This window comes from Salmo salar, chromosome ssa10, assembly GCF_905237065.1.
Source record: "Salmo salar chromosome ssa10, Ssal_v3.1, whole genome shotgun sequence".
NCBI lineage: Eukaryota > Metazoa > Chordata > Actinopteri > Salmoniformes > Salmonidae > Salmo > Salmo salar.
The window spans coordinates 33629236-33642972 of record NC_059451.1 but is presented as its reverse complement, the minus strand read 5'-3'; the positions used below and the strand labels follow the sequence as shown (position 1 = coordinate 33642972).

The window sequence follows — 13737 nt, the reverse complement described above, 5'->3', positions numbered from 1 at the left end:
AAAAGACCAAGTCCATATTATGGCAAAAACAGCTCAAATAAGCAGAGAAAGACATTCCATCATTACTTTAAGACATGGTCAATCAATACGGAAAATTAAGAACTTTGAAAGTTTCTTCAAGTGCAGTCGCAAAAACGATCCAGCGCTATGATGAAACTGGCTCTCCTGAGGACCGCCACAGGAAAGGAAGAACCAGAGTTACCTCTGCTGCAGAGGATAAGTTCATTAGTTATCAGCCTCAGAAATTGCAGCCCAAATAAATGCTTCAGAGTTCAGACATCTCAACTGTTCAGAGTAGACCGCGTGAATCAGGCCTTCATGGTCAAATTGCTGCAAAGTAACCACTACTAATGGGCCAAGAAACACGAGCAATGGACATTAGACTGGTGGAAACCTGTCCTTTGGTCTGATGAGTCCAAATTAGAGATTTTTGGTTCCAACCACTGTCTTTGCGAGACGCAGAGTAGGTGAACGGATGATCTCTGCATGTGTGGTCCCCACCGTGAAGCATGGAGGAGGTGGTGTGATGGTGCTTTGCTGGTGACCTTCAGTGATTTATTTAGAATTCAAGGCACACTTAACCAGCTTGGCTACCACAGCATTCTGCAGTGATACGCCATCCCATCTGGTTTGCGCTTAGTGGGACTATCATTTGTTTTTCAACAGGACAATGACCTAACACACCTCCAGGCTGTGTAAGGGCTATTTGACCAAAAAGGAGAGTGATGGAGTGCTACATCAGATGACCTGGCCTCCACAATCACCCAACCTCAACCCAATTAAGATGATTTGGGATGAGTTGAACCGCAGAGTGAAGGAAAAGCAGTCAAGAAGCTCTCAGTACGTGGGAACTCCTTCAAGACTGTTGGAAAAGCATTCCAGGTGAAGCTGGTTGAGAGAATGCCAAGAGTGTACAAAGCTGTCATCAAGGCAAAGGGTGGCTACTTTGAAAAATATAAAATATATTTTGACTTATTTAACTTTTGGTTACTACATGATTCCATATGTGTTATTTCTTAGTTTTGAAAAGATCTTCACTATTATTCAACAATGTAAAAATACAGAAAAACCATTGAATGAGTATGTGTGTCCAAACTTTTGACTGGTACTGTATATAAAGACATTGCATAAACATTTCATTATAACAAATTAGTTAATGGTTATTGAGACATCCTAAGTATCTTTTCAAATGCAGATAAACAGCAGAGATGTTTTCAACTCTGACATATAAAACTCAGGTAGAGGTGCAGGACAGGACAGCCTTTCTGTGGGTTGACATCATTTATACAGAAGCTGTCTCCTAGAGAAACTGGGGGAAAGAAGGGAGGCTGGTTAACATGACAAACAATGAAATGCATCTATTAAAGATTTAAACAACAATGCAGAACATACTACTTTCTGAATAAGGTCATGGTTACCTTGGCGAACCTCCACATTGGCACTCTGCCTTGACAATTGACTTTCCTGAGAGGGAAGGAATAAATTATCATCAGAACTGAATCCAAAGTGGTCAATCAAAGATTAGACAAGTAGATTTTTTCCCTAAGACTAGACAAAGCAGAAACAAACCTTGATGAATTCCAACAAATCGGCTGTATTTCTCTCTCTAGACAGCAGACAGAGACGAAAGCAATGTTAGAAAATAAGACATACATTATCATTTTTCTTGGACTGCATGTACATTGTTTCTGTGGCATGCCCTTACCCAAGCAGGAGAGTGCTGATCAACGTGCAGGCCGGACCAGGAGCCTTCAGCTTTCCTGACGGCTGCATCTGATGAGTGATGTTGGTGATGGGGGCTGTGGTGGGTATGAGCCAGACTGGCCTTGTGGGGGCTCCAGTTGTGGGAGTCACAGGAGATGTCCCAATGGGTGGAGGACAAATGGCTGTCTGAGCGGTTCTGGCACCTGAACATTTCTACCCTCTGGTGGAGGGATCCTGGGGAGTACACAAAGGAGCTATCCCTGAAACATTTGGACTCTGGGGACTGTTCTTGGACCAGCTCCCTGCGACGCTTCCTCATGACAGAGTGGTGAGGAGACAGGGCCAGGGCGGCCAGAGCAGAGGATGAGGTTCCTCTGGTGGTCTCTGCTCTCCTCTCACACATACGGCAGGAGGAGGATTTGCCCTGACAGACAAGCTTGTGGTAGAGCTTCTGGAAGTCCTTATCAATCTGCTTAGCAGAGTTTCGTAAGAGACTGACAGATGGGGAGAAGGAATCCAGGGAATAGTGTCGCCGGAGCCTTGGCTGGCCTGCCCCAGACTCATGATCAGATGATGATCTAGACGATTGGAGTTTCAGCTGGTGGGGCTTCCTGGGTGACATCAGAGGCCTATTAAGAGAGGAGGGTGAAGACGCAGGGGAAGATCTGGGCTCCACAGTGTTTCTTTGATGATATCCAGCAAAGCCAGACTTGGGGCTTCTGTGGTGGGCGTTAGATGCTGCACGCTGGCCGTCCCAGATCAGCAGTCTGGCTCTGTTGGGACTCGGTGCTACTGGGGAGCGGTAGTCTGAAGACATCTCCATACAGACCACAGGGCACACCGCTGTGAAAAACCTCTGATGGGGAAGTGTGGGGAGGGCACACTTCCTTAGAGATGGACTGCTCAACCCTCCTGCTGTGAAGGTGTCTTCAGATCTGGCAGGACTGAAGACCAGGGTAGTATGTCTAACCCTGGGGGATGGGGAAGAGGGCATGGACACCATGAAGGTTTGGTTTAAGGGGGGCTCCTCTGGCTCAGAGCTCTCCTGTAGGGAGGAGTCTACAGAGGATAGAGAAGAGGGAAGGGAGGCTGCAGAGGAGGGAGGAGAGGAGTCTGCAGAGGAGGGAGCAGAGAGAGGGGAGGAGGCAGGACTGGAGCCTGCAGAGGGGGGGCGAGAGGAGAAGTCCATCACTAGAACAGGGTGGGGCAATTGTCCGTTCCCTGAATCTGTACCCTTCCTGTGGGACAGCCTCTCTGCTGGCCACTCCTGGAGGTTGACCTTGGTCTGTGGAGGATGGGTGTGGGTTGTTGTCATTTTGAGGTTAAACTTTGGACTCTTGGGGTTACTCACATTCAGTATGGTGTTCTGAGATTTTTGGAGGAAGGATTGGCCATTGTTGAGGCTAGCCTTTCTGTGAGCAGGTCTGATGTTGAAGGTGCGGTTATTGAGGTTTCTGTTAGAGAACCACCTGAGCCTGTGGTACCTCCTCAAAACCCCTACAGCCACGTTGGACATATGTTGGCGCTGCCAGGCCTCTCCTACCTGGCTGACCATGCTGGGATACAGATCCAGTAGAGTGCGACTTTGACTGCTCAGAGAGCGCTCCAGCTCCTCTGGCGCACCCCACAGGCTACTCCTAGTCCCATTCAGTTTGGAATTATCCACCACTGATGGAGGCAATATAAACACAATTTATTAATCAGAAATATGTAAATGAACATGAAAAATGCTGTTGTAATTGTATTTTATATGTTTACTTTGACATGCTCAATACATACACTACCGTTCAAAAGTTTGGGGTCACTTAGAAATGTCCTTGTTTTTGAAAGAAAAGCACATTTTTGGAACAGAACACCATACTGCTCAATTGTGCACAGGGGCCTCCCACTCTTTCTATTCTGGTTAGAGCCAGTTTGCACTGTCCTGTGAAGGGAGTAGTACACAGCTTTGTACGAGATCTTCAGTTTCTTGGCAATTTCTCACATGGAATAGCCTTCATTTCTCAGAACAAGAATAGACTGACGAGGTTCAGAAGAAAGTGCTTTGTTTCTGGCCATTTTGAGCCTGTAATCGAACCCACAAATGCTGATGCTTCAGATACTCAACTAGTCTAAAAGAAGGCCAGTTTTATTGCTTCTTTAAATCAGAACAACAGTTTTCAGATGTGCTAACATAATTGCAAAAGGGTTTTCTTATGACCAATTAGCCTTTTAAAATGATAAACTTGGATTAGCTAACACAACATGCCATTGGGACACAGGAGTGATGGTTGCTGATAATGGGCCTTTGTACACCTATGTAGATATCCATTACAAAATGAGCTGTTTCCAGCTACAATAGTCATTTACAACATTAACAATGTCTACACTGTATTTCTGATCACTTTGATGTTATTTTAAATGGACAAAAATGTTGCTTTTCTTTCAAAAACAAGGACATTTCTAAGCGACCCCAAACTTTTGAATGGTAGTGTACATAAGTCACTAGGGTTAATGTTCAAATAATTGACTTACAGTGGCTGTTCTCTGCAGCCTGCTGCATAACAGAATCATTATTGTTGACAGTGACAGCACCCTCATCTACACAATCATCGTTGGGATCATCCTGGTGGTATGAGATGTCCATCTGTTGAAAAACATGAGAAGTACATAAGCTATAGTCAGGGTTGGGCAGGTTACTTTCTAAATGTAATCCATTACAGTTACCTGTCCAAAATTGTAATCAGTAATGTAATTTTGGATTACAAACTCAGTAACATAAGCTGATTACATTCAGTTACTTTCCCCTTAAGAGGATTTAGAAGAAGACAAAAATATGTTTCTAATTGAACGACATCTATTGCAGGATAAATCAATGTTAAAGTTCACATAGCTGGCCATATATGGATGCTCAATTTTACTTTATGGGTTGGTTATGGAGGCTTCTTCAATCTAACCCATCGCTTTCTACTACATTAAATTATATGTTTATATTAAGTCCAAAAATGGATGTGGCAACTACAGATCGCCCCTTTAAGTCTATAAAAAGTGTGCGAGTTTGAGCGTGTGTCAATTATGCCTATGGATTTACATTTATCAGAATGAATTAGATTGAGCGATAAAAGCCCAATTTTTATTCCATAGGCTTGGAGCCGCACTGTGCAGCTGTTGCAAGAGCGCATTTTTCATTGGCTCTCCACTGGTTTCAAAAACAATGATTGATAGGCAGCTTAAACTTCTTGAATTCAACCATTATTGGGTTCAAATACACATTTAGATATGTGAACAGCCATCCTCAACAACCACAATCCGTACGGCACAAATAGCTAAATCAGAGAGAAGCAGTGCGATTTACATCAATGCGCTATGTAGATATCAATAATAAGTGATATCTGTATCACTGTAGACAACACCACTGCTGTCATCCTTACCTCCAAGTGTGTATTCAAGTTGGATAATCTTTGGCTGCCAAAAGCAGTCGCACCATTGGAAGACATAGCTTGGACTGTAGCCCACAAAAGCCTATTCCTGCTCTTTTCCTGCGATTGATCAAACACATTTGGTGTGTCATCATAGTGGTCTCTGACTTGTGGTCAGACTTGCTCAGGTGGAACAAACTTAAAACTTGCACCTTTTTTTTAATGCTGATTTGAATGTCATTGATAAAACAGAGAAGTGTCAAAGAATATTTTTTCCCGCGAACATCCTTTCTGAATTTAAAAGTAATCCTCGATTCATCTAGTTTTTCAAAAGTATCTGTAATCTGATTACAATAGTTGTGCTGGTAACGTAATGAATTACAGTTACCATAAAAAATAAATAAATGTAATACATATAATCCGTTACTCCCCAACCATGGCTATAGTAATGTGGGCTGTTAACATCTGGTTAGACAAGTCTCCAAAAAGACAGATCTGTTCTGTCCACAATCAGTTGTCGCCATATGTACCTGGAAGTCTCCATTGGTGTTCTGTGGCCTGTGTATTTCAGAAACATCTGAAATAACAAAATATATGACATAAATATACCTTCAAATCAATGTAATAATTAAAGGGCTATATTCAATCCACATCGCGGAAGTTCAGCTTTAGAGCGTGACTGAAATGTAAAGGCAATGTTCCCACTTTAGCAGAAACAAAATATACATTTATATTGCAGAATCTGTAACGCTTCAGTGCAAATCTCACAGAGAAACAAGGTGTTGCAGTTCCTACCTCCTAGTGACAGCTCTGCTAGGTCAACGTCATTCTAAAGAGATGGAGTAAGAGGTGTGAGTGTGATCCAAAAACGTAAGAGATTCCTCAGAAAAAGTACCAAGTGGGTCTAAAATAATTAGCTACAGTACATAACGTCTTATCTTACAAACCTTTGACAATCCCAGCTTTGATAGCTCCAACTCTGACTTGACCATGCATACTCTCACCTCTTCTCCAGCCAATGACAAGACACATGAAATTACAATAAACATCAGAACATTGAGCCAACTCGATGGAGTGCAGAATTTGTAACCATTAATATAAAACTAGCTACTGTATATCGTTGTTGACAAGGCTAAACAATTATTCAAGTACTGAGAAGCAGATCATGTGTGTAACCATAGATAAGGATAATTAACTCGTGTCCACGGACATAACATGGACACTGGAGTTTAAGTATTCTTAGCTAACTAGTGTAACCATAAACGGACTGTTGTTTACCTTGGGGTGTTATGTCCTCCAGGTTCACCTCAGTCCCATTGTCATGCAGCTTTGAATACTGTTGTCAAGGAAAAGTGTAAATACTGGCACATTCTGAGGCTTCATCTGTTACAGGCCTAGTAGTACAGAGTGACATTGCTTACAAGCATTTCGCTACACCCGCAATAACATCTACTAAACACGTGTATGTGACAAATAACATTTGATTTGATGAGGGGGTGCATTGCTTGTGCATTTCGTCCCGTGGCCACAAGGGGGACAGTAAAAGAAGGCTAGTTGGCGAGAGACTACTAGCTAGTTACAATAATACGATTTCAAAAATGTGCCTCTGCTCTGTGCTACTACTACTTGTTGGCTAACGCTAGCTGGGTTAGAGAACATCAATAGGGTGTCTTTGCTAATATGTTTGATTATCTAACAACATCGTCAGAAGAACACTAGTTAGCAGGCATCTGGCTAACGTTAATTATTTAGGTAACTATCAGCACATTTTCCACATACCTTTTGAACTATTCGTTCCAAAGTGTTACTGTAAATCCTGGCATTGCTCTTAAGCTTATTTTTGACAACGTCATCCATGTCGTCGGACAACGTTTTATCAATTAAACATTACAATTCAAGCACTTTATTCCCCTCATTCGTTTTGTTCTCTTCGGGTCCAAAGCCGACGGACGTTTTACGTTAGTCTCGAAAACCCGACGTAGGCAACAAGGGTCGGGTTTTCGAGATTAACGGACGTCGACCGCGACGTGAAAAAAGTTCAAATTTGCCACAATAAAATACTAAATTATGATTGGATATTTCACGATATGACGCAATATTTTCTACACGCTGTCATCTTCATGCGACAAAACGTACTGTAACGAAGCAGGCAGGGAGCAGGTCTCAACCCTCGACCTTCTAGCCCGAAGTCCAGCGCGCTATCGACTTTGCCCCAAGAGCATGCTCAAGCGGAGTAGTTGATATACGCGCTTATAAACCCAGGGTCGTTACACTACACCCTCCTTTCAAAGAGTGCGACCTCGCGCTAGCTTGCGACTCTACGTCTTATAGGAACGCGCTCACTGGCCAAGCACGCGCACTGTCGTGGATGCAAGGTCCGATCCCACTTCTGACACCAGTGTAATGAAACAGGCAGGGAGCAGGTCTCGAATCCTCGACCTTCTAGCCAGAAGTCCAGCTTGCTATCGACTGTGCCCCAAAAGCATGCTCAAGCGGCAGAGTCAGTATACGCGCTTATAAATCCAGGGTCGTTACAGTACTTTTGCAACAATTAAAATATAAGTTAGTTAGTTAGCTACTTGTAACATGAATTTGATAGTGAATGACTATACTTTAGATTTTCCGTGTTCACCCGGAGATGGCAACGAAAACGCTACAAGACATGGTGTTCGCAGCTGTCTCTGCATAGCGGCAAAATAACTGTCACATTTGACAAGGGGACAACAGAAAAATGTCCTGTGTTGCTTTAACCTTATTACAGCGAACTTGTTGCTCATGGAAATGAGTTAACACTTCTACAGACGCAGCGTGTGCAAAATACAAGAATAGTCGCATTATATTTTCAGACAGATGTCAACCTGCCAGTGTGGATTCTGGGGTAAGTTTGTTATTACTGATAGTTAATGTTTCTCAACTGGGGGTTGATCAATTTTATCAGCAGTTTCATACCAAAGATTAGTATTACCCAAGTCTACTGTAAGTTATATGCTTGGACTACTATAAACAGCTCTCAAGGTGGTCCTCTGTCTGTCAGCATCCTCCAGGTACCTGCTGCATATGTACTGTTGCACATAGTACTGTGTTCTACAGAGTGACCTGTTGCAGGTAAAGGGTAGACTTCACAGAGCATTATGATAGTGGTTTATATTATAATTGTGGTTTAAAATTATAATTACTTAATGACAGGTTTCACCCTCTGACTATTTTACTTTTATCTCTCTCTTTTTCCCTGTAAACAATTCAAGACTGCATTTTCCAACCTCATGTCTATAGAGGTGTGTGCAGTATGGTCTGCTCACAACCTAAACCTCATACTAGTACAGCACAGTCCAATTGCAGCCCATGTCCAGGATGGGGTAATGGCCCACAAAGGGCAGCCAAATGCTGACCTCTTTACTCCTGCTGCAGTGATAGAGAGTGCCTGCCAGGGGTCGCTGGTGTATATATTACACACATCTGGAACAACAGGGCTTCCCAAGACAGCGAGGGCACTATACATGTGTTATGCATTTATTTCTGTATCTCAATGTCCATGTCGCTGGTTGTATGTATTGAATTTCAGTGAATGTTGTTTGTTAAACAGCATTCTGTCCTTATCTCTTCAGATCTCTGTTTCAGATGACACCAGATGATGGAGTGTTCCGGGCCTCTCCCCTGACCTTTGACCCTTCAATGGTGGAAATATTTCTGGCGTTGTAGTCAGGGGCGTGCCTCCTCATTGTCCCCAAGGCAGTGGTGTAAAGTACCTAAGTAAAAATACTTTAAAGTACTACTTAAGTTGTTTTTGGGGGTATCTGTACTTTACTATTTATATTTTTGACAACTTTTACTTTTACTTCACTACATTCCTAAAGAAAATTACATACTCTTTACTCCATACATTTAACCTGACTCCCAAAAGTACTTGTTAAATTTTGAATACTTAGCAGGACAGAAAATGGTCAAATGTATATACTTATCAAGAGAACATCCATGGTCACCCCTACTGCCTCTGATCTGGCAGATTTACTAAACACAAATGCGTTATTTGTAAATGATGTCTGAGTGTTGGAGTGTGACCCTGGTTATCTGTAAAAAAAAAAAAAATTAAATAAGGTTTTAATTGTGCCGTCTTGTTTGTTTAATATGAGAAATGTTTAAATATTTGTACTTTTACTTTTGATACTTAAATATATTTTAAACCAAGTACTTTTAGACTTTTACTCAAGTAGTATTTTACTGGATGACTTTCACTTTTACTTTAGTCATTTTCTATTAAGATATCTTTACTTTAACTCAGGTATGAAAATGTAGTACTTTTTCCACCACTGGCCCACGGTGATTAAGAAAATGCCCAACAGAGTGACTCATGTGCTATTTAAGAAACACAAGACAAGGTAAATATGACAGTGGGATGAGAGTAACTTATCAAGCCTTTTGTTGCTTTTTGTTGTTGCATGTGGTAATTTTGTGTCTTGTCTCCCTCTGGTGACTCCCACGCTGCTTGGATGTTTTGGCAGGCTTGTCCTGCAGGAAGAGGTCCTCTCTGCTGGCTTTTCTCTGTGTGTGTTAGCCCTGTGGGGCGAGGCCTGTCCCTCCCCAGCCCTGCTCTGTAGCTGGAGGCAGCATAGGAAATGTACTCACAACATCTATGGCATCACTGAGGTGTTCCGCTGGGCCTGCTACTAGCACTTCCCAGAGAGCCTCCTGCAGTCTACTGATGTGAGTCAGCCCTGAACCCTGATCATGTAGTCATAGCACTAGCTCTTCTGTTTCAGTGATATGAGTACGGAGGTACCTTTTACTCAATTTATCCAATTGTTCTTGCATAATGTAGTTTTTGTGCTCGCCTCACAGGACTGAATCCTCTGTGCAGCTGGTCCTCCTCTGATGGAGACCACAGTTGAAGTAAGAGATGAGGATGGCTGTGTTGTTACTCAGGAGGAAGAACAGGTGTTTATAGGTGGGATGGATAGGGTGTGTCTTCTAGACCAGGGGTTCCCAAACTTTTTGACACCGGGCTCCCTTCCAGCGCTGGGGAACATCTCCCACCCCACGTCTATTTCTATGGGCACAAGCACTGTTCACTCCCGTCTTGTTGGTGGAGATACATTTTTAATTCTACACATTTTGTCATGGGGTGCAGAGAACATGTAGCAGTTTTATAGCATTTTGATTTTGCAATTCTATACAATTTGCTATGTAAACTCAGCAAAAAAATAAACGTCCCTTTTTCAGGACCCTGTCTTTCAAAGATAATTCGTAAAAATCCCAATAACTTCACAGATCTTCATTGTAAAGTATTTAAACACTGTTTCCCACGCTTGTTCAATGAACCATAAGCAATTAATGAACATGCACCTGTGGAACAGTCGTTAAGACACCAACAGCTTACAGACGGTAGGTAATTAAGGTCACAGTTATGAAAAGTAAGGACACTAAAGAGGCTTTTCTACTGACTCTGATAAACACCAAAAGAAAGATGCAATGTCCGTACTGTGAGACGCCTAAGACAGCGCTACAGGAAGAGAGGACGGACAGCTGATCGTCCTCGCATTGGCAGACCACGTGTAACAACACCTGCACAGGATCGGTACATCCGAACATCACACCTGCGGGACAGGTACAGGATGGCAACAACGACTGCCTGAGTTACACCAGAAACGCACAATCCCTCCATCAGTGTTCAAACTGTCCACTATAGGCCGAGGGAGGTGGGACTGAGGGCTTTTAGGCCTGTTGTAAGGCAGGTCCTCACCACACATCACTGGTAACAAGGTCGCCTATGGGCACAAACCCACCGTCGCTGGACCAGACAGGACTGGCAAAAAGTACTCTTCACTGATGAGTCGCGGTTTTGTCTCACCAGGGGTGATGGTCGGATTTGCGTTTACCGTCGAAGGAATGCGCGTTACACCGAGGCCTGTACTCTGGAGCGGGATCGATTTGGAGGTGGAGGGTCCGTCATGGTCTGGGGTGGTGTGTCAGCATTATCGGGCTGAGCTTGTTGTCATTGCAGGCAATCTCAACGCTGTGCGTTACAGGGAAGACATCCTCTTCCCTCATGTGCTACCCTTCCTGCAGGCTCATCCTGACATGACCCTCCAGCATGACAATGCCACCAGCCATACTGTGTGTGAGTTCCTGCACGACAGGAATGTCAGTGTTCTGCCATGGCCAACGAAGAGCCCGGATCTCAATCCCATTGAGCACGTCTGGGACTTGTCGGATCGGAGGGTGAGGGCTAGAAATGTCCGGGAACTTGCAGGTGCCTTGGTGGAAGAGTGGGGTAACATCTCACAGCAAGAACTGGCAAATCTGGTGCACTCCATGAGGAGGAGATGCACTGCAGTACTTAAAGCAGCTGGTAGCCACACCAGATACTGACTGTTACTTTTGATTTTGAACCCCCCTTTGTTTAGGGACACATTATTCCATTTCTGTTAGTCACATGTCTGTGAAAGTTGTTCAGTTTATGTCTCAGTTGTTGAATCTTGATATGCTCATACAAATATTTACACATGTTAGGTTTGCTGAAATAAACGCAGTTGACAGTGAGAGGACGTTTATTTTTTTGCTGAGTTTATAATGTGTATTCAGGTGATATTTAAGTGACTCAAACATTACTTATAAATAGGCACAAAAAAAATAGCTGACATGGACTAGTTGATCTTGGCATTTCTGGCAGGGTATGCAATAACTGACATGACGAGGAAAATTGGTGCTGCACTACCCAATTTCGACGTTTCATCTTGTGCATTCCACTATTACAACATTCAAGAGTAAGTTGAAGGCCTGTCTGAGTTCCTTGAAAAAAAGTTGCATTTTTTAAAAATATTTATTTATTTTTCCAGTGGATGGGTATTTTTCTGGTGTAAATTAAGTGTTGTGTTTCTTCAGGGAAAGTGTCTATGGGTGAATTTATGAAGATCTACCAGAGGCGAAGAGCAAGTTCAGAGTCCCATAGTGCACGTTTTAATAAAAAATAAAGGTAACCTTTATTTACCTAGGCAAGTCAGTTAACCTCTATGGGCTAGGTGGGACGCTACGTAACAGCCACTGCCAGCCTGTGTTGCGATTTTCAAAACCTTAAAAATCCTATTACTTCAATTTCTCAAACATATGACTATTTTACAGCCATTTAAAGACAAGACTCTCGTTAATCTAACCACACTGTCCGATTTCAAAAAGGCTTTACAACGAAAGCAAAACATTAGATTATGTCAGCAGAGTACCAAGCCAGAAATAATCAGACACCCATTTTTCAAGCCAGCATATAATGTCACCAAAACCCAGAAGACAGCTAAATGCAGCACTCACCTTTGATGATCTTCATCAGATGACAACCCTAGGACATTATGTTATACAATACATGCATGTTTTGTTCAATCAAGTTCATATTTATATCAAAAACCAGCTTTTTACATTAGCATGTGACGTTCAGAACTAGCATACCCCCGCAAACTTCCGGGAATTCGCTAACATTTTACTAAATTACTCACGATAAACGTTCACAAAAAGCATAACAATTATTTTAAGAATTATAGATACAGACCTCCTCTATGCGCTCGATATGTCCGATTTTAAAATAGCTTTTTGGTGAAAGCACATTTTGCAATATTCTAAGTACATAGCCCAGGCATCACGGGCTCGCTATTTAGACACCCGGCAAGTTTAGCACTCACCATAATCATATTTACTATTATAAAAGTTTGATTACCTTTTGTTGTCTTCGTCAGAATGCACACCCAGGACTGCTACTTCAATAACAAATGTTGGTTTGGTCCAAAGTAATCCAGCCGTGTCAATACTGCCCCCTAGCCCTAACAGGTTAAGAACAAACTTATTTACTTATCTTATTTACAATGACGGCCTACACCGGCCAATTGTGTGCTGCCCTATGGGACTCCCAATCACGTCCGGATGTGTTATAGCCTGGATTCAAACCAGGGTGTCTGTAGTGACGCCTCAAGCACTGAGATGCAGTGCCTTAGACCACTGCGCCACTCGGGAGCCCTAAGAGAAATGCACTGAGAGAAAGACTCCAGTCTCTGTGGAGGGTACAAGTCATTAGGTTGTATTATTGTCACATACAAGTCAGTATCCCTTTTACATCAAGAGTTTACATATTTGTACATGTACAGTGGGGCAAAAAAGTATTTAGTCAGCCACCAATTGTGCAAGTTCTCCCACTTAAAAAGATGAGAGGCCTGTAATTTTCATCATAGGTACACTTCAACTATGACAGACAAAATGAGGGAAAAAAATCCAGAAAATCATGTAGGATTTTTAATGAATTTATTTGCAAATTATGGTGGAAAATAAGTATTTGGCCAATAACAAAAGTTTATCTCAATACTTTGTTATATACCCTTTGTTGGCAATGACACAGGTCAAACGTTTTCTGTAAGTCTTCACAAGGTTTTCACACACTGTTGCTGGTATTTTGGCCCATTCCTCCATGCAGATCTCCTCTAGAGCAGTGATGTTTTGGGGCTGTCGCTGGGCAACACGGACTTTCAACTCCCTCCAAAGATTTTCTATGGGGTTGAGATCTGGAGACTGGCTAGGCCACTCCAGGACCTTGAAATGTTTCTTACGAAGCCACTCCTTCGTTGCCCGGGCGGTGTGTTTGGGATCATTGTCATGCTGAAAG

General features: G+C 42.7%; 1 protein-coding gene and 1 long non-coding RNA gene across 5 annotated transcripts; one reads left to right on the top strand and one right to left on the bottom strand.

Moving 5' to 3' along the window:
- Positions 1-979: 979 nt before the first annotated feature.
- LOC106560278 (uncharacterized) lies at positions 980-7131 on the bottom strand. Of its 4 annotated transcripts, none has more exons than XM_014123013.2 (10): positions 6882-7131; positions 6381-6496; positions 6050-6108; positions 5898-5931; positions 5633-5679; positions 4219-4330; positions 1706-3372; positions 1570-1606; positions 1419-1464; positions 980-1309 (listed from the first exon to the last, which is right to left on the bottom strand). In XM_014123013.2, exons 3-10 carry the CDS (start codon positions 6092-6094, stop codon positions 1279-1281), a joined length of 2019 nt encoding a protein of 672 aa, XP_013978488.1. In that variant the 5' UTR covers positions 6095-6108; positions 6381-6496; positions 6882-7131; the 3' UTR covers positions 980-1278. The 4 variants fall into 4 exon arrangements, with proteins under 4 accessions (XP_013978488.1, XP_013978490.1, XP_013978491.1 ...); XM_014123012.2 differs by having other exon boundaries at positions 981-1309; positions 6381-6438; XM_014123015.2 differs by lacking the exon at positions 6050-6108.
- A 276-nt stretch (positions 7132-7407) lies between these two features.
- Positions 7408-10348, top strand: LOC106560223 (uncharacterized). The gene is made up of 4 exons (XR_006756938.1): positions 7408-7980; positions 8708-8852; positions 9382-9478; positions 9602-10348. It is a non-coding gene; the product is annotated as an uncharacterized lncRNA (long non-coding RNA).
- The last annotated feature ends 3389 nt before the right edge of the window (positions 10349-13737 follow it).